Source organism: Pterocles gutturalis, unplaced genomic scaffold (assembly GCF_000699245.1).
Source record: "Pterocles gutturalis isolate BGI_N339 unplaced genomic scaffold, ASM69924v1 scaffold39899, whole genome shotgun sequence".
Classification (NCBI taxonomy): Eukaryota; Metazoa; Chordata; class Aves; order Pterocliformes; family Pteroclidae; genus Pterocles; species Pterocles gutturalis.
The window spans coordinates 28,679-50,106 of NW_010132062.1; the positions used below are offsets into that span (position 1 = coordinate 28,679).

At 45.3% G+C, this 21,428-nt stretch overlaps 1 protein-coding gene across 1 annotated transcript; it reads right to left on the reverse strand.

The window, feature by feature from the left end:
* Nucleotides 1-17,245: 17,245 nt before the first annotated feature.
* Nucleotides 17,246-20,953, reverse strand: TMEM212 (transmembrane protein 212). The gene is given in 3 exon segments (XM_010080791.1): nt 17,246-17,604; nt 17,607-17,730; nt 20,912-20,953. Coding segments are annotated over 3 exon segments (525 nt in total).
* Between the last annotated feature and the right edge of the window lie 475 nt (nt 20,954-21,428).

The window sequence follows — 21,428 nt, forward strand, 5'->3', positions numbered from 1 at the left end:
TTACAACTTTCCATTGAGAGACTTCACATCTCGCTGAGAGGTCGATTTACATTTTTAGCCCCACTGATGGTCGGCCTATTTGCTCTAATAGTGTTCACAGACAAACCTGGGAAGCTCTGTGGCCAAGAGTGCCTCCTGGTTTCATGGGGATTGCTGGTGCATTGAGTAGACATTTACCAGCAGCTGGGAGCTTGGAGATACAGCATCTATTCTTTCCTTTCACATTTGCCTACAGAGCTGTAAATGTCAAAGCCTTTCAAGTGCCCCTCAAACAAAACGAGTTAGTAAATCAGCAAATGTGGCACCGCACACACTCATGCGGTGCATGTTAAGCTACTGTACTTCATTCACTTCTTTATCCGATGGCTCCGTGAGAAAAGAGAGCTCGCTGAGGCGCCGAGATGCCTTAGTCATTTTGTTTGTTTTTTCACATGGCTACTGTTCTGGTTTTGTTTTTTTTCCAAAAGCTGCGTCAGATGTGCTTAGCATTCAACTCAACTAGATACATTGGATGAAAAGGCCATTTTCTCTTCACTGATGAAATATAATTGAACCCACTTATAATGAACTCACATACCAAATAATGAAACTCCATTTGTGTGACCGGAGCTCTTTTCCGAACCCCACAATTCCCATTCCCCTAAGGGGATGTTTTATGTGCGTTTCCACCAGTTTCACTGAGATCACAATTTGGCACATCGGCTTTGCTTGAAAATGTGAGTTCTTCATTGTCTCTATACCAGAGAGAAGCAAGCTTGTAAAAAGAAAATATAAAGAGTAGGAGCAATTTAATTAGCAATCAGTGTTATTTGCAGAAAGCCCCAGTCTGGATTTGCTGAAGAAACCATTTCTTTAGCACGCAGTTTTTCCCAGTCTTCTTCTGTTTTATTATTCCATTTCACTGCAACTCGTGGTTTACTGGGTGTCCTCTTTACCTTCAACCTGTTTAAAGTTATCTCCTGCAAATTCTCCAGGAAGCTGCCACTTTTGGCACAGCCCTGCAATCTATTCCCTTGAAAGCCATAAGGGCCTTGTTAAAGAGCGAAACAGCATCAGGCAAACATTTGTATTGTGTCTTTGGGGCTCCCGCAGAGATAAAACTCTCCGTTTGGTTCAAATATGGGAAGATGTCCCCAACCTTCTTTACGTGTGAGCGTTGTGGATAAGCAGGGCACTTAGGCAAAAAGTCTCCGCGTGACCTCACATGCGTATCTGGAGAATGTCAGAACGGCTCGCTGAAGATAAGGGAGAAGACTCGGTCCCAGACAGGGAAGACGTGGAAGGAAGGGTGGGCAACACTGTCTATACATGCTGGATTTTAGGAAAAATAAATTTATCATGCACTTATTCAAATTTGACTGCCTAAAGCCAGGCATTTCTGTTCCTCTGTGCTCTGCCCTAGGGAGCTGGTGTGCGAGAAAGTCAAACCAGCTGAATGAGGCTTCGTTTTTAAACTGCTTTTTCTGAGGTGGCATTAACCTGGGAAATTTGGAAACTCAGAAAAAAAAAAATCACTTAAATTTGACTATGCTGCCACTGCCTGTTACCAGCCAAGTGATTTCACCAGCCAGGGTGAGGTTTACTCTGAGAGCAGGCTGCTCACAATCAGAGACCCAGGGTTCAGTGGAGCCATGGGACTTTGTCACAGGATCATTCTGGGAGAGATTCTGATACATGACTGATGTCTGCTTTTGGTTCTATGGTGGAATAAATTGGTATGGCTTCATGCACCATATTTAAAATGAACATCAGCAGGTGTATGTGTCAGGGCCTCACCTGGACTTAATGGCCCTGAGCAGCCTCACCTGGGGACCTCACCCACGCCTTGACCATGGGCCCTGGACCCTATTTAAACTCAGCCCCAGGGGTGTTATTCTTTTTTCAGCTATGATGGAGGAGTGCTGGTCTGCAGCCTTGTTGCTGCTCCTTGGAGTGATCTGTAGGTTTCTGTCTCCTGGATGGCCCCTGTTGCCTTTTTGCAGCCTTGTTGCTGTTCCTTGGAGTGATGCTGTAGGTATCTGTCTCCTGGATGGCCCCTGTTGCCTTTTGCTCCTGGCTGGGCTCCCTGGGTGACCCCCAGACCTGCCCATCTCCTCTGGCTCTGGGCTGTTGGTGTCTCTTTGCTGTGCCCAGGCTCTGGGGAGAGAGGCAATGCCCTCACTGGGGTTGGTTCTCTTCCCTCAGGGAGCAGCTGGAGCCCTTGCTGTAACAAAACTAAACCATCTTATGTGTTGTTTATTTCCATTGTCTTTTCAGGAAACAAAGGAAAAAAACCTCCCTTTTTCTTCATGAGCTGGGAGATGAATTGCTTAAATCAGTGAGGAGTTCCCCCAGGCTGTGGTGTTGGTGGCAGCCCTGCTACTCCTGGGGGAGCATCTCTGCATCCCTGTGAGTCAGAGCCCGTGAGCTGACCCTGTCTGCCTCAGACCCCAGGCTCTGACAAACAGCATCAATTTTTTAAGCTCTTTCCAAACCAAAGGTAATATATAATGGTCTTTGACTTGTATGGCACCTCTTTCCTGCTCCGAGATGGTCATTCTGACAAAGGCTCAATACCTGAATACATATTTCCGTAGCTGTCACCCTGCTTTTACTAAAAAGCCATGTTTCCCACTAGCTATCTAATTTTTTTCAGTTATAAAAATTACTGTTAGCAAATATCTCTCTTGTAGGCATGGACTTTACCTTTTGGAGTGAGCAAGTAATTCTAGTTCACAGGAAATTATCACCTTCCTGAGTGAAGCAGACAGCTCTATCAGTAAATCCCAGCCACTCACTAAAACTGCACAGTGGGTTGAGCCAGTGACAAGCCACATCTGTCAGACTGTGGGCAGAAGTGGCTGTACCTTTGTTAAAGCACCATGTGGGCTGAGGAGAGCTATTGTTAGTCTATCTATCCTAACATGAAAATGAAAGTTAGAGACAAAGGCTGGGAAGGTGTCTGGGAACTGCCCCCCTTTCTGGCTGTGGTCTGGGGAAGCTGGTGGGTTGCTGGATGCTGCTTCCCCAACACCTGTGGCCACAGGGGAGACACCACTAGGGAAGACCTGCAAGACTCCACTAACTTGTTTTTCTTAGGCTCCCTGGCTTTTCTGAAGTATCAATTTATTGGTGCTGGTCTCTAACTGACCCTTCATCATGTTGGGTTTCAGATCAGGTTGGTGCTGGTCAAGTCACTTATTCCTTGTGTGTTCCTTTGGAGTTTGCTTAGAGATGAGGCCAGGTGAGCTAACAACTTGGTTGAATTCACTCTGGGAGGTGATTTCTTACTAATGATAGTAAGCCTCTAACAGCTTTAAGCTGAAGGAGGGTAGATTTAGATTGGATATTAGGAGGAAATTTTTACTGTGAGGGTGGTGAGGCACTGGCCCAGGTTGCCCAGAGAAGCTGTGGATGCCCCATCCCTGAAGGTGTTCAAGGCCAGGCTGGATGAGGCTTTGAGCAACCTGGGCTAGTGGGAGGTGTCCCTGCCTATGGCAGGGGGGTTGGAACTTGATGATCTTTAAGGTCCCTTCCAACCCAAACCATTCTGTGATTCTAATATACAAGGAAAGAGCATTTTGGAAGTGTTGAGATAATGCAAATATGAATGATGTACCAAATAAAGATGGGAGATGGTATCAATGCCTAGTAGTAAGCTGTTACCTCAGAGCAATAGCCTAGTGAAATTAGTGCCCAGGAGTATCCTTGTTTCAGTGTTTCACTGCAGTTAAGCTGAGCTTTAGCAGAAATCCTGACTGCAGCTAGTCTAGCTCTGGACAAGAGCAAGGCTGACCTTCCTTAAATCAGAACTAAAGAGGGATATCAGCTGTTGATTATCAATTGGGAAATAATTAAAGTGTGATGGTGCATAACTATTGCTTGTCTTTTAAGATGAATTGGTTGCTGTGTCCTGCAGCCTGGCTTCTGAAACAGCCAGGAGCTGCAGACAGGTCTCCCTGCAGTCGGGCAGCTTCCCCCACATCTCAGCAGGGGCCCAGAATTCAAGTGGGAACTCTCGCTTGAGTTTCAAAGAAAATAACACAGCACTTCAAACTAGGTGTCGTGAGTCAGGATGAAGGGCTGTTAGTTATTGCTGTGATGAAGCTAATCCAGTCCTAAGGAGGATAAAGGGTTGCTTAGCAATACTTTAGCACTGACTAACAATGCTTTACCAGGCTTTTGCTGTTTACTAAGACTTTAATACTGGCTCAGTGGGTTGTTTTTTTTTTTACTGGAATGTTTTTGCTATTTTTGTAATGGTCTCCCCTCTTGAGAAACTGTCAAACTCATCACATGTAATGAACAGGCAGCAGTCAGCAAGCATTTGATTGTCAATCATGTGTTGATTTTTGGCCTGACCTCATTAAGATTCCTTATCTCCACCTTCTCTTTCTCTAGGAGTTCTTAAATTAGCTACAGAGATTAGATTATTTAAGTGCTTTTCATATAAATGCCTCCTAGTCTGTTTATTTTTCCAAAACTGCCCCTTGTCCATGTGGAAGCTCATTTCTGGTACTTAAAGAAGAGGTGTACTGGGGAAGAGATTGTCTGAACCAGGCCAGAGTCACATCTCACAGAAAACTTTATTACAGCCTTCTGTAAAGCCCTTTAACAGGGCAAGATGTATATTGTTCCCTTTAGTGTTCCTCAGTAGCATAACTATTGCTGTCTTGATGGCAAGAGGCTACTGTGTACTGTGCAGTATATTAATATAATTTCTGTAAAATTATACGTTGGCCAAGTGCTCTATTCATGTTTTTGGTATTCAGCTGAAGAATACAAGCACACAGCAAATAAACTGGTCCTCTTTTCTGCTGCGGTATCTGAGTCATGGCTGTCACTGTAGAAAACCTATAGTAATATTTTGGGGAAAGGAAAACACATTAAAGCCGAGGAGTGCATCTGGATTCTTTAAGCATTCCCCTTGGCCATATCTACACTTCGGAGCTGATGCTATCAGGGGAAGCAGTAACAACATGGTAATCCCCAGCAAAACACAGCTCACATTTTAACTGTGTCCAGAGACTACTGTGCAGGCAAGTGCCTCCGTGGGACGTCATTACGCAGTGCAGATGAGCCCTGCGCGTCTCACCAGCCCTGCAGCCAGAGCCTTGCTGCTCTGGCTGGGGACAGGGATCCCATTTAACCCGAGGTGTGTGTAGTGAAGGACTTGTGGCAATGTGGTGGGTTTCCATATGTTTGCAGCCATTCACATAATGACCAAGTACAAGTTTTCACCTGGGGAGCTCTACAGAAAACAGTACTGTGGTGTGACTTTAACAAATCCACTGAGATGGGATACAGCAGCCCTACAGAGGATGGGAAACTCTGACTAACTGTGTATCTCTGCAGCTTTGCGTACATTCCACAGCTATAATATTGATTACTAGGAGATGGGATGTGTCTCTGGTCTTGTGGACACCAGTGCAATTCCCAGGACTCTGTGGGATGCTATAACATTTGCCTGCCTTATCTGTGCAAATTGGGAATGAAGAAGAGAGAAACTGAACATGTTACTAGAAGCTCCTGGTGCTTGCTCTATGCTGAGATTCTGTTTTTAATTATCACAGGAATTTATGTATCTCAAATTATTCATCTGGGATCCTGACTTCTTTCAGCATTGCCAATTCCATTAATTTCTTGAATTTCAGCATACTTGGGAAAAGTGCTGAACTGGATGTCTAGGAACTGAACTGGGAGAAGGTAGCACAGTAGTTACCTTGGGTTAAGATGTGGGGCACAGCCTGGTATGGTTTCATGGACCCATGAGGAGGGCACAGGGGCTCAGACCTTCCCCTCTTGGATTCAATGAACTGAAACAGTGCTCTCGGTGCACTGTGCCAGCTGCCCTGTCACCTGCTTGTCATTGTGCTGAATCACCTGGGGAAGGTTTGGTGGCCAGACACTCTGGAGCACAAAGTCAGCTCTGCGCTTTGATGTTTCTAGCAGGGAAATGAAGAAAGCATTTTCTATTCTGAATTGTCTCTGAATTCGTAGTCTATCTGTAATCTTGATAACACTGACATGGAAAAGAAGAACGGGAATGAAATTTGACGTTAAAATTCATGTGTTGGTTGTTCCCAGCTGTATTATGAATATTACCCCAAAATCCAGTTCCAAAAACCTCTGAATTTAGCAGACATCACTTGAAATCTGAATGTTGTCCTCTAAAGCCATGACAAGACAGCAAAAGTGACTTAGATAAATGTTGTCTTTGATCCTTTATCAATGCTGTCAATTAGTCTAGAACACAGCAAAGAATTGGAGCTGACAGCTTAGTATCTGAGTGTCCCTAAGGCTCCTTTTGGCTTCTTGAAATTGGAAAGACCTCGTCCAGTTTAGATTTAAATGAGAGAATTGCTTTACCACTAACCTCATAGCACTGTTACTTGATGATGTGAGCTCAGTGTATCAACACAGCCATTCCACTTGTATTTTATTGCTGGTATTTTTACAAGGTATTTGTCTAACTATCTGCGGGAATCCTTCAACGCAGAGCTATTTCTGCATGTCTGCTTTTACACAGCCTCATGAAATCAGTATTTTTGGTGCCTTCTTGGTATGTGTAGACTAATAAAATCCAATGTATTCATCTTTTCTACTCGCTTTTTCCAAGCCTCTCTTTCTCAATGGCCCTCAGAGGGTACAGCTGTCTGACACTGAAGGTTTGTCTGAGGCTTTTCTAGTACTTTGTGCTATATCTGACTGCAATCAGTCTGTAATGTTTATTACCTGAACGTAAGGCTTCCTGAGCTTAGTAGCTATGAGAGGAAGGGAAAACCACACAATGACAACAATCTGTGTGGGACTTAGCACATTCCCAGAAGGAAAAAAAAAAACAAACAAAACACCAAAAACAAAAAAACAAACACCTCCACTTGGGAAAAAGGTTGATGGCACACTCCATAAAATATAATCAAATTTGGGGTAGGTTTTCTGGTAGGAGCCTCCTGTTGGGCAATGAACTCTGATTTGGGAAGTCTCAATGGGCAGAGCTGAGGAACAGGGGTGTCTGCAGCAGCGTCAAGGTCAAACACCATTTGGGATCTGGGGTTTGTTTCTTTTCTGTCTTTGCCTTCCTTAGAAATGTAAAGATAAGAGAAACACCTGCCCTTAGCACAGAGGTAACAAAAAACACCACCAAATTTTGTTGATTTGCCCAAGTGGGTATCCAGAGTCAAAGTGTTGGAGGCTGCCTGAGGTTTATATTGGGGTACCAGGCATCATCTGATGCTCCTCATTGAACCTCACGGAGGCTGATTTTTAAAATAAAAAGGGGTTTTCTCCCAAGTACTTTTAAGTAAGGGGGAAAAAAATTGGAGCGTGTATGGTCTTCAAGAAAAGCAAGTAGGTGAGGGAGGAAGAGACAGGAATGCTCCCATAACGAAGTATTCCTTTTTTACAGGGGTCTCCTACCCAGAGAGGAACAAGCTTCAGAGCAGAGGGCTAGACATGCAGGGAGAGGATTTTAGTCCCACAAAGGTAGGAAAACGTGCTTGGGGTATGTATTATTTGTCTAGCTTTTTCTATTTCTCGTGCTAGCTGAGCTGCATTTGTTTTGGAGCGGGTCCATGGGCTGTACGCGTGTCACATACCTTTGCCCTGCAGCTCAGAGCGTGGGCAGAGCACAGGGATGAATAGTCTGGATGGTTTAGTGAGCTGAATCATCCCACCAAGGCGGTGAGATAGGCAAGGTGCAAGGAAATTGGTAGGAATATTTGGCTGGGACTGGCACGGCCTCTTTCAGTGACACAGAGCTGTTAACGGGACTTGGGTGCCTCATGATACCTCACCCTTGGACACCACCGCTGGGGTGAGGAACAGAGGGAAAGGCTGAGACAGGAGCAGGGCAGTTTCTGATTCAGACCAAGAGACAGTATTTAGTCTCAAAACCAGCAGACTTGTCGGGAAGTTATCGCACAGCACCCGTTTGTCCAGTCACTTAAGACCTGCCTGTCTCTAGGCATGCTTCAGCTATATTTGATATTTTCCCATTCCATCATCCAACTCTTCTGGGAATTTTACCAGTCAGTGAGGTAATCCAAGTTAAACTGTGCTACCTTCCACCCTTGTTTTGAGGCTCTTTTTCCTGAGGATTTTCTCAGACTGAAGCGTTTCCGTACCAGTGCTGCCAGCCCAGATGGCTGTGGACTGTGGCAGAAATCATTACACTGGCTTTGCACTGAAGAAACCATTCTGTGTAATTATATTCCGGTTATGAAAGGTAGCTAGAACACATCTGCTGAAGTTAACTGTAAGTTCAACCAGGGCAGACGTTCCAGCCTGAGGAATTTTCCTAGAGTTTCATGAGATCCATTCCCCTGTGCCCCCTGGCATCCGGGATGTGGATCCCTTCAGGGGTCAGCACATTCCCATGGTGGGTAGAAATGGGATATCTGAGGGTTTATTCAGCCTAGCTAGTCACTGGGCTGTGTGTAGGAAAGCAGACACATTGGATTAGTTCCACAGGGCAAAACCCCAACCCAGATGGCAGAGACTAACAGCAAGGTGATGGCTGATGTTGGTGTTGTGGAAAAGCCTCTTTGTGTCTCCTTCTCTTTCACAGCAATCCTGTAAGGATCTATTTGAGCCCTCTGAGATGGACCTTGAGGTGGTTACAGTTCTTGTTCCTGCCTGCCATCAGGCTTCTTGTGGTAAGAGCAGTGCCACGGTTCAAGGCGGAAACTTCCCACCTTGCGCCATTCTTGTGCTGAAGATGATCATTACTGAGGCTGAGGGGAGGTTCCAATAAGGACAGATACCAATGTCCTAAAATAGCCATTTCTCCCTACTCTGTAAGCAGAATTCAGCTGTTGTTGACTCCCTCCCCCTCCAAGAAATAGAGGGTATAAAATTTGGGTTTCTCAGGTTCTTGGCTTTAGCATCTGGCCTGTGGCACACCTTGGCATCACCAGTCCCTCCTCTGGCAGTGAGGAGTTAAAAGAAGAGTAAAATCAGCTTAGTTTTTCACAAGAGCAGGTGTAAACACCCACCCAGGGTGGGTGCTGGGCTCTGTTTTCAGCCAGGGCCATCCTAAATCCTCAGACCAGGTCTTAAAGCCCTGGGAAAGAGCCAGGATTTCAAACTTTTCCATCCTGCACCCACTTTCTCCTCCTTTGTTCTTGCTTCTTTCTATTGCCTAGCTCAACATCTGGGCCTTCTATCAAGTACATGACCTCTATGTATGGAGACTCCAGAACCTCAGTGTTACTGGTGTGGATGGGGATTCAGCCTGGGAGGCAGACAGCGATCAGCCAGGTACTCTGCTATCGGCTCTGTGTGCATCAGTCTTCTGCTGGGTCTGAGCTTCCACCAATGGGCCAGTCACTAGCTCAACTGAAGTTAAAAGAGAAGATTTCAGTAGAACTGGGATAAATCTCATGACTTTTAACTTGCAGGAAAAAGAAAATGTTATCACAGCTTGGCAATCAGGTGGTTTATTTAATCTATGGAGTAGGTGCATGTTTTTCTTCTTGAAGGCTATTCACACAATAGAGAAGCTACTGTAACTAAAAGTTCTCTGAAGACATACATAATATTGCCAGTGTTTTGAAACAGTTTTCTTTCTGAGGGTGTACATGTACCTTATTTCAAAGGAACTTTACAAGTGTCAGCTTCATCAGATTCTGACTCCTCAGCTGTTGCTTTCAAAGGAAGCGCTTCTTGTTTTAAGAAAATATGGCTATTAACTAATGCCTTCACTTTTCTTTGATCTTTGCCAGCAAAATTTCTTTCTTGAATTTCTCCTGTAGTCTTTCTTCTATACACAGTTTGTGGCAAGCTCACTTATTTGTTCCTGGATTAGTATCCAATTATCAGAGCCAGTTACAAAAATTTCCATCCAATATGATAAGGCAATTTTTGCAGAGCTGTAAAATCAGGCAAACACTGTCTCCTTTCAAGTGGTTTGTCTTTAACCTAAACTGCCCTGAAGGTAAAAGATGAGGAGATGAGCTGCTCCTTACTTCTGACAGGCATTTGCAGTCAAGTCAGACGTTAACACAAAGCAGGAAACACTTTGTCAATAATAAATCAAGTGTCCTGAGGAGGAAAAGGTTGATGGGGGCTTCAATGGTGTGTTCTTCCCTGTTATTAGTACCTGAGCAGTAGGATTAATGTTTGATGTTTTCTGAGGCCAGTCAAACATAAAAGCTTGAACTTGGATGGAACTGTCAGGATTTGCTCCACAGCAAGCGCGGCGGCAGGCGGCGGGGTGGTGTGTGCCCGCGCGTCCCCCCCAGCAGAGCCAGACATGCTCTTAGCCCGGGTTGGAGAATGTGAACTCGGATAACCTCCCTGCACACAAAGAAACACAATTGTGCTTCACATGCTTGAAAACGTGTCCCTTAACTGCTAGTTTGTTGAGCCTACGTTTCCAAGCCTTCAGTAAAATCTGTAAGCACTGCATATTTGGTAACCACAGCTTCCTTAGAGTTCTTCCTGTATAAAGATTATTTGGCTTCGCTTATTTACATGATGTATTATCAGAATTAAACCCCTCCATCTGTGTGAGGAGCAGGTGGTCTCAGGTCAGTCTTCTGCATTGAACGCGTCGTGGTAGTTGGATCCAGTCTTCCCCTTCATAAACCTTCAGACAGTTCTCACCCTTCCTCCTCCACCATTTACAGCCATACAGAGCTGGGATATTTTAGTAGGCTGCTCGATCTCCTTTGGTCTGGTCAGAGCAAGAGTTGATTGTTCATTTTTGCTTTCCTGGTTGCTGCCAGCAGTGGAGCTGCACGGGTGACTCTCATGGCAAACATCTGAGGTGAAAAACCAAACACAGCCCAGAGAGATGAGGATGGCCTGTGGAAAGCCGTTGTGCTGCTGCTAATACTTTCTTCCTGACTTGATAAATGGGAGATTTCATTCTCTAGAGTGATATATCTAGTGCTAGAGTTATTTTCTTTTAAACTCAAGCAAAATGACCTGTGCCTTGGTGCTGTAAGGTTATTTAGCAGAACAAATTGAATCTAAGGAGACATGCTTTTGAAGAGCTGGGAAAGGGTGGCAGACCGGGAGCATCACCTGGAGTTGGTGTAGCAAGATCTTACATGGCATCTTCATTAGAGCCCCTGCAGTATTAATTACTCAGAAAACTAATTTGTGGGCAATGATAGTCTGATAAGGAAGCATGCTGAACTGAAATATAAATTATACCACTTGCAGAGAAAATAGCTTTTGTATGTTGCTGCCCACATGAGCAGAACTGCTGACGAGAAACCCAAGAGATTAGAAAGGTCATTGGGCAGGAGTGTGCTGATTACCTGCCATAAAGCACTCGGTGCAGCTGAGCAGACCATCACCCACTGTAACTTGGCTTGACTAATGATTATAGGTTTCGGCTTTAATTCTGCTGCCTGCTCTGCCTGCAGATGGACACCTGCACTGACTGCAGCCAGATGAGAGGAGGAACCTGTGCTCAGGAGGGACTTTGTTTTCTGGAATGCCTCATCAATTCTTCCTTTCTATTTTGGTAGAAATGTCTCTAAGCATCTCTAAGCTTTATCAAGTGAGTGTGATAGTTCAAGACTGTGGTTAACCAAGGCTACTGAAAAGAGCATTACTGTTTCCAAAATCTAAGTAACATTAAAGTTTCCATAAATACCATATAGCATTTTCACACAGCTTAGAAATTGTAGCTGAATTATGGAAAGTGAAATTGTAACACAGGCTTACGTAGGTCATTAGCTATCAGGGTTGCCAGACTTCCCTCGTCTGGAAGAGATAGTATCTTGGCTTGGATCATAGTTATTGTCTCTCTGGGCAGAAAGACCTTAGGAGGTTAGGTTGGCTGAAGCTGCAAGGAACTTTCCATTTCTCATTAGGAGCTAGTGGATGAAAAGTGTAAGCAGCAGAATAAAGGGTTGCAGGATGGTGCCTACCCTGAGCCACAGGTTGCAGAGTGGTAAGTAGAGCTGAGGAAAGGACAGTGATGGCTGCTCAGGAGAGAGATGGGGAGACTGGGTGAATGGAGGTGGTCGGCTGTTTAACAGAAATTGAGTCAAAGTCAAGAGTGACCCACAATCAGGAGGGATGTTTGGAGCACAGCTGCGAGTTGCAGGAGTCAAGGACACAAGTCCATGATATCCTGCCTAGAAGGTCAGTGCTCAAATCTGGAGAAACATCAAATGTGGGTCAGTGAGCTGGGACTCAAGTGTGAATCCCAGCCTGACATATCGAGATAAAGATTTTGTTTTTAAAAGTAATGCAACAACCCAAATAACCTTTCTACTTTGCTTTTGTAAATCAAGGTACTTTCTGGGGGTATAAATATGAGCCAGAGTCTGAGCAGGCAGTGGAAAGGCTATAGCTTCATTGGTTCAAGTGGTGTACTGGTATTCACAGATGAAAAACATGTTTTTTACAGCACAGGTGTAATTCACATCCCATCTGACTTGTAATGAATCCTGATTATCCTAATACTAGTTACAGCACTTACGTCAGGCTGAGTTCAACAGAATTGCCTGCGTGTCTGCTGCTAGGTATGTGCTGAAGTATTTTGTGAGTCAGGGCCTTTATATCTTTCCATATTTTTAAGTGAAGAATCTCATTTTAGCTAAGTGTCTTACCATTACCTTCCACTTCTACCTTTGTATATATGAAGGATGTAAGTTTAATGTCTCCGTAAAACGGATACCACCTACAGTCAAATTCAATTGCAGTGAAAACACAGCACTGCTCAGGCTTACAGCAAAATAAACTTTTCTACTTTTTGAGGGCTGCTAAGAGCACTTTACAACAGGGTGAGATAAGGCCTTGTGTGCAGCCTTTTATCCCAAGTGGTGGAAGAGGATTAATCCACCCATTTTGCATCAATTCTGACTGGAAGGACACACAGGGATCTAGAGAGGCTTTGCTGCTGGAGGATATGGTGGAGGCAGGTACCAAAGCTTGTGTCTAGAGTCTGCATCAGCTACTATGGTTTCATCTGAAAATTTTCTCCTTGTCAAGGACAGATTCTTTAAATTTATGCTCTGTACAGTCAATGTTTTTCTGTGCAGGTGCTAATGCTGGTGTTAGGCTTGGAGATTTCCTTCGTTGCTCAGCAATAGATGCTCTGCCATATATTTCTGACGCAACCATTAAATTAACAGCTTCCTTTAAGTGCGCTGGAGGTTAACAGGATGTCAATACATAAAATAAATTTTCTTAATGTCAGCGTAGAGCCTTTCTTATCCCTATGAGTCACAGTGCCAAAAACAGAAAGGTGTTTCTGCTCACAGGGGATCCCATCCCCAAACTGGTATAACTGGTCCACACCCTTCCACTGATTCCTGTGGCTTTGGGGTCAGCCCTTGAGCATGGAACAGCTTTACCCTCCTGGTCAAATCATATTTGGAAAAGTTCTGTGTAGAGCTAATTCAATGTGGTTTTTTTCCTGGTGTTTATAGTTATTGAGCAGATTAATACTGGTAAATATTAAATAGGGTCATCTGGAAAGGGATAAGCACTCTAGCTTTTGCCAGCAAACCACTTAAGCACATGCTTAGAGATAAGCAAACATATTAAGGTAAATGGAATTGCTCATAGGCTTGGTGTTCACCGTATGTTTAGAGTTTCTGGATTTGGAGAAACTCATTGCTCAAAATCATCATCTTATATCCTTAATGAACAAAAATTAGATTTTAGTATGAGAATTAATTTTCATTAAACAAAAAAATTAAAAGCTACTAAAAGGTTGAAAAGTCAGGATGAAAAAGGAAATGATCTAATGAGAATGCCATATAATGGAAAGAAAATAATTTCAAGAAACATTTCAAAATTTCTTTCCCATTTCCCAACCTGCTCTGAAACATCTTCAGGTCCCCAGATTGCTTGACAAGGTCAGCTCAGCGCCTTGAGGAGGAGATTGCCGTGTGTGATGCCTCTGGTATCGCTGTTGAGTGCCATGCTTGGGTCTGGCTGGCCCAGGGCAGGACCACACTGGACAAAGAGGTAGGATGGGCTCTCCCCTTGTCTGGAATAAAGTAAAAATAAGGTTGAAACTTCTCCATGCAAATCCTTAGAGCAATTACCTGCATGTAGTGAGCACTTAACTGTATGTGCACTTCAGATTCTTGGTTGGAGCTTAAAATATCCAATTATAGAATTACAGACCTGCTTGGGATGTTGTTACAAGACAACATTTGGAGAGAAAACAATTCACATTAAAGCATATCTGACCTTCTCCTGCCAGGAATACTGCAGGAGTGTGCAAAACTGATATGAAGAGAGCTTCTGGTTTAGCATATATGCCTTTGCCCAAGAGGAAGAAAAATAAAACTGTAAGAAACACGCTGAATTCTGCTTCTCCCTTGAAGCACCATTGAAAATTTGCTACTGTGCTGAAGTGTATCAGCATGAAAACAGAGGGAAGGTTTTTCTGGAGAAGTCCAGCACAAACTGCGAATCCCCACTGCTTCTCAGTGGGAACCTATATAATCCTGGCCCTTCGTTTGGCAAACGTTTAACTTTTTCATAGGGTGGAGTGTCCCCAGCTGGGGGGGACAGGAGGTGCAAGCTGCCATTTCCCTGTCAAGCAAAATTGGTGTAAAGAGAGGGGAAAATAAATTATTATCAGATCTTATTTATCTCTATTGGGGAGGCACTCTTGGTCAGGAAGTGTAGCAATAGGGCAAGGGGTAACGGTTTCAAGCTGAAAGAGGGTAGATTTAGACTAGATACTAGGAAGAAATTTTTACTGTGAGGGTGGTGAGGCACTCGCCCAGGTTGCCCAGAGAAGCTGGGGATGCCCCATCCCTGGAGGGGTTCAAGGCCAGGCTGGATGAGGCTTTGAGAAACCTGGGCTAGTGGGAGGTGTCCCTGCCTATGGCAGGGAGGTTGGAACTCGACGATCTTTAAGGTCCCTTCCCACCCAAATCATTCCATGATCTTGGATGGGAATTCTTTTTATCACTAAAAATGGATGAGCTGTGCTTTTGAGAGGAAGGCAGAGGAGGGAAGGGAAGTTGGGGAGGGGCTGACCCTGTGGTGGGTTGAGAAGTGCTCCTGTTACTAGCCATCTGCAGCATCAGGCTTTAAACCAACTGATTAAAAGCTCAGTTTGCACTGTGCCTGGTGAAGGAGTGCCTCCTGTTTGCCTGCCCACGGGGATGGAGGAGAGAGCCTGCCCTGTTCCCACGTGCAAATGAGGGTTTCTATGGCTAGAGCTGAAACATTTGGCAAGTGAGTGCATGAAATTTAAGGTTACCTGTAGGCAGATATTGCTCACCCTGTGGGCGTTTTATATGGCCACTTAATTGCATGTTGCTCAGTACTAAATGAGTACAACTTACATGAATAACCACAGCAACACAAATGCTGCTGCCTCTCAGATAAAGGACCTTATTTGAGAAACAAATGCTTAACTAATAGTACCATAGGCCTTGTGTACTTTTTAAAGTCTATTTTACTTGATAAAAAGGAAAAAAATGGTGTAGTTCTTAAAAAATAAACCCAAAAGCATTTTAAGGACTTCTTTTTTTCCTCTTTTCTATTATTTTCCCAGGTTGCAAAAAAAACCATCCAATAATGAAATGAAAACAAGCTGAATAGTTACATTCAGTGGAGGAGGGAAGAGGTAGTTGCAGACAGCTGGAGCATGTCTGGGCCAGTGTCTCAGTTCTTTTCTTTCTGCTATTTTAGTGCCACTCCAAGAATGCAGACAATGCTGGCTACAACTGTTTCATATTTGATTTCCACACTTAAATCTGCACTCGTTAAATGAAAACCCCATTGTCAGGTTGGCACACATCCACGCTGCTTCCTCGGGTCCCGCTTCAGAGCTCGCTGTCTGTGCTTGGGCGTCCTGCTTGTATCCCTTCAAGAGCATCTTGCTGCTTTTGTGCTGCTTGCAGCATTGCAACAAAAGCTTTTGGACTTTTCTTGCAATCACATCCATGGATAACCCCCATAAATCTTGGTCTGAAGGCAGACAGAAGTGCTGCAGGGAAGGCATGGGGTTTTGGAACAGTCTGGAGAGTAGTGGATCAATTGGGCACTGGGCTGGTGCCGGTCTCTGGGCAAGGTACCGCCTGTGCCTCCAGGGGAGAAAATGCCTGGGCAAGCAGGGCCTGATTCTGCAAAGGGCTGGTGCCCTGCCCTGCTTGAGGGGAGGATGCTTCTGGGGATGCTGTTGGTCTCGGTGGGCCCTTTGCAGGCTTTGCTGGGCTGGGAACAGCGGGTAAAGGGCTTTGCTGAAGGGGGGCAGGAGAAATGTGGTGTGTTGTAAGCAAATAGTGACTGTGAATAACAAAGGATCATTTCATACCCTCTGCAAAACACCAGGGAGGGCATGAAAATTATGAGTCTTTTATTAATAAAGCTTAGGGGATTGCAAAATCCGACAGCTGCCCGGTCCTTTAGACTGGAGACCCTCTTGGTCTTTCTTCCCCCCACCATAAGCTGGTTCTGTGGTCTGATACCTGCTTGTACATCCCTTGTGCAGAGTGACTTGTCATTCAGTAAATGCCAGTACTGACAATAACACCAAAGCAGGCAAAGTTCTGCCCAAAGTAGCTCACAAGTGGGAGAGGGGATAGGATGGGGTTGTGGTACCACGGGAGGACTGCTGGAGCGGGAGGACCCACTGGGCATGTTTTGTTTCTTCAGATACCCTGGAGGACACCACTGCTGTGCTGTTGCCATGGAAACACCATTATTTTGGGGGATTCAAGACTGGTTCCAAACAAAGGTTAAAGGGAAGAAAAAAAAACCAAAAAACCCAGGGATTGGATGCACAGGTGAGATTTTCCTCAGCACAGTAAAATTAGTGAATGTCTGAACCAGCATGAGCCCTCCAAGGCGTGTGGGCTGGAGGTGTGTTGGGGCTGGAAATCGATGCCGTGCATCATGCAGGAGCCGGTTGGGAGCGTGGTGCTTGGGCTCCACTCTGGGTCACCCAAAGGCCTGTTCCTCTTGCTGCCCTCACCTCCCATCCTCCCACACTGTCGAGGTGCTGCTGCCGAAGGCTCTACCCAGAGGAGAGACGATGCATGCTGGCTGGTGGCTATTTTTTGCACCTCTTCTGCTGCTCAGGTAACAAATCTGTCCGCACAGGGTTTAGTGACTCTGTGCACTAATGGCAGCACAGCGTTCACAGTCGTAAGGAAGAACAGGAAGGCAAATCTTCAGGTTCTGCTTTTGTAATGCCAAAAGCAAATTGTACGTTTTCCATAAAATTTTGCCCAGCCTTTAAATTCAGAGGCCCGGGCTAGGAGTGCTAAAGGAGTGTCCCTTTAGTTGAAAAGGCACTGGGATGTAATGGGTATGAAGGGCCAAATTACTGGTTCATAAAGTGATTTAAGGGAATGATGCACATGGCTGCAGGGGCACTATTGATGGTGATGTGAGTGCATTCAGGGTCTGTCTGTCCTTGCACAGCTGTGCCACCCTCCTGGCTGCTGTTAATGGCATTACAGGTGGCAATCCACCTGCCCTGCCCAATGCTTATGTTTGAATGTCCAAACTGGAGCAGCCTCACAAAAGTCATCACAAAAACCAAAGATGCACAGAACATGGCCAAACTCGAGCACAGGTCCAGTATTTGCAGGGGCAAGTGGTACCACTTGTAATGCAGTGGATCTCTGGAGAGGTTTGGGAAGTCGGTGCAGGGACAGGGGAGCAGGACTGCGTAACCCAGGTCCCAGCAATCCCAGCAAGCGAGTGATAGCAGTATGGGCCAAGGAGAAGAGAGGCAACAGCAGCAGCAAATTGCACTGAGGCACCCGTGATGCTCAGTATGCCAAAGGCAAAACTAGCCTCCCACTGAAATGGAGACAAAAGCATTTTATCACTTTTCTGACCTGCTGAGAGAATTTTTTTAAAAAAACTTTTAAACTAAAAGAGCTCAGTATTTTTGTATTTCTCCAACTTAGAGAAAAAAAAAAAAAAGCCCTGTTTTTTATATTCAATCTCCTTTATTCTGTGTCCAAAAAGGAATGTGATGGTAAGGAAAATTAGTAGCTTGAATGTCATGAAGTTATTAAAAAAAATGTGGATTTTTTTTTTTACAGGGAAGACAAAGTCACTGAAACCATATTTTACTAAAAATAATAGAATAAATTGGAACAGGTATACTTATGCAGTTTGTCATATAGCACATAAGTACAGTTGGTGGCCTTTAAAATTGAAACTGCATACTTGAATGCTAACAAAGTTCCTCATTATGAAACAGAAAATGTGATAGGAACTGGCAGGACTACTGTGCTGGTGGGATATTTAATGTGCACCCTCTGTTAGCCCTGCACAGCACATTTGATCCACGATATTAGCAAGAAAAGTGCTTTTCTCTTTGAATGCATCATCCAGATTAGCTCTGCTGCTCCCTTGCCACCTCCTGCGTGTGACACCACGTAGCATCCTGGTCAGACTTGTCACTCTGACTGATGGCACCTTGCACTGTATTACCCCCTACCGCTGCCCTTAGCTCCATGGAGCAGGATTTCAGGGTGGTTGAGCTCAGCTCTGGGGTAAGTGGGTGAGAAGATTTGCTGCTCGAGTTGGCACGAGCTGTGGGTGCTCAGGCCCCAGAACCCACTCCCCAGCTCTCGCCCTTCCTTGTCTGGGTGCATCCCTGCCCTGGGGGGGTTTGCTATGGAGCCAGCTCCATCCTTTGTGCCAGCTGAGATGCTTTTCCGTGCTGAAGGGAAGCCTTGGAAGAACTTTTAGGAATAATTTAAATTTCCTTTGATCCAACAACTCTGCAGGTAAAGAACTAATGCTATTAGAGCAAGCAGGAACCAGTTCCTGCATGTGAGAGTCCTGGGGAGGTGAATGGGCTCTTCTCTGCCAGGCTGGAATGAGTGCTCTGGGATTGTTCTGGGTCCAGGGCACAGAGTGGCCGTAAAAGGGGTTAGACCAAGGAGCAAGGCCCTGCCGGTGTGCATTCATGGCCAGCCAGGAGAGTCCCAGAGGAAATGTCCAAATTCACCTTTTGCAGACTTGGGCATAACATCACATCCTTCTTGTGCAGGGCATGGCCACGCACAGGTGATGGTTACTGTCTGTTGCCAAAAGGCTAACGAAAAGTGTTCCGCACATCTCCTGCATTTGTTACTCTCATGGTCCTGTGCCACCTTGGGGGACTTGGAGGGACAAAGCCGTGCCCAGTGGGGGACACTGGCCAAGCCACTACGTTGGCACTGACCACCACTGCCGTGACTTTGATCAGGGCTCTCCTGCTGACAAACAGGGAGCAGGGAAGAAACGTAGGACATTGTGAATGGGAGTGCCTGAAGGGAACCACAGGCAGCACAGAAAGGAAGGGTATTAAGGTTATTTTAATGTCTGCTTCATGCGGCTTTTGTCACTCTGGGCAAGGAATGAGTTTGGGTTTAGTTGTTCATCCAAAGTGCTGTCAAAGGCCCAGCAGACACTTGTGTTATCCACCAGGTCCCCATCAGGGCAGGGGATGTTTCGTCACTGCCCTTATTTCAGAACCAGTTTTGACTGGGAGAGTATCTGTGGTGATGATGGGGAGCTGACATACACAGACACATTTTCATTCATTTAAATACACCAGCAGCGATTCTGGCTTGTGGTGAGTAATCTTTTTTCCAGTGTAAGCATCTTGGACCCACATGTCTCTTTGCTCCTAACTTCAGGCTGGTGAATGGAAAGAAGAAAACTGAAGATGTGCTAAAGGCAAGAGTCCATGTCTGAGGACGCAGAAAACAGCACGATCTGGGCTGGGATTTCTGGTACGATGTAGGAGACTATCAACGCAGATCCAGAACCTTGAGCAATATTGTCCTGTGGTTCGATTTCCATTCTGGCACACTAAATGCAGCAAGGCCCAGGTTTTTCATGGCACTTTCCATTTTGGATTTGGGGAATTTGAAAAATACTTGTCTTGAGGCTGAGCCTGGAGTTACAATCTTGGCATATCCATACCATAAAATTCCCGTGGATAAAAGCAGAAACATCTGGATCCATGAGTGGATGTTGGCTAAATCCACCAGAAAAAAAAAAAAAAAGTCTTCAAGGGATCCTAGAGGGTTCTAGCCAGAATAAATAATACAACAAAATAAGAGTGCTATTAAGAGTAATTGTAATACTGAAGCTGAATTATAAGACGAGGGCCAAGCCCTTTTCACAATCTGCTTTTCCAGCTAAGAGCCCTTCGGCCCTTCAATTTACACTTAAAGCACATGTGGCTGATGGAACAAAGAAAAATTTGAAGAAGGATGAAAGCAGTGCAGAGATTATTCAGCCTTGCTGGTTTAGCTCCAAGCACATTGTAGATGATCAGTTTCCAGTTTGTTTTAAATTCTCTGGCAAGAAATTTTACGGTCTCTCCCAAAGCTGGATGTGCTTGAAACTTTATTTTTTTTGAAGGCTCTGCCATTTTGTTTTATTTCTTAAGGCAAGACTCTGAAAGTGCTCTGAAGGAGACACCTGAGGGCTGGGACTGGCTGTGTCACCAAGGGGTCCCAGGGTCTGGGGAACAGTTGCTCCTTTTCTCCCTCACCCCAGGAGGCTGAGCCCTGCCTTGCTTAACCAGATGCTATACCCAAGTTCAGCAGAACTCAAAGTCAAGGCAAGTGGCCAAAATCACTGTGTCCCACAGACTTGCAGCCTTTTTGGCTGCACCTGGTTGTACCAGCACTGCTTGCCTGGTTTACAGCTGGTGAAAGGGGGAAGGTTTGTTTTGCTGGCCCTTTGCATCTCGTCTTGGTGTTTCCAGGGTTAAGAGCTGCTGACCAGCACATCCTCTGCCACCCAGCCCCTCCTGCATGGGTCTCCTCTACCTGCCTTTTCCCAGGTCTCCAAAGCTGTCTTTCCCTGCTGTGACAGTGTAAACTACCCGCTCCCCCCCAGCCAAGTGATTAAACAGTATTTTGCTGAAAATGCCCGTAACACACCATCCCTCCCCAACAGATGTGGTCAGCATTTCTCGTTCCCTGTACTTTGTCCGTGCAGATCTGCCTTACCGACCCTCACTGACCTTGCACGTCGCCCTTCCCAATTCCCGGAAAGCCTCGGGCATTTGCCCACTCTGTAACCTTCAGCCATTGCAGCCTGGGGTGAGTTGCTTCCTTGTGGAATAAAAACCCCCTATCAGTCCTTGTCCTGTCCTCCTTCCATGTTCCCCTTCTCTTCCCTGTTGTCCATCCCAGAGCTGACCAGCTGAACAGCTCTTAAGGGAGTGGGTCTGTTGGTACCACCCTAGTGGGTCCTTCTCCATGGAGAGACTTTGGGTTGTCCTCGACGGAGATGCTTCCTGTGATGTGTTGCCAATGCTTAATGCTCTCTGAAGACTGTCACTAGGCTCTGCACAGTGGGATACATGTTTGGGGTGAGGCTAGACTTCAGTATGACTGGAAATACCAGTGATACACGGTGATGATTGTGCTGCCTTATGTTCCATACAAGGAATAGTCCTGTTTATGCTGTAAGGAGTGGGAGTTTGGCCTCAAAATAGCCTTGACACATTTAGGAAACCTGTGAAAAGGATGCCCCAG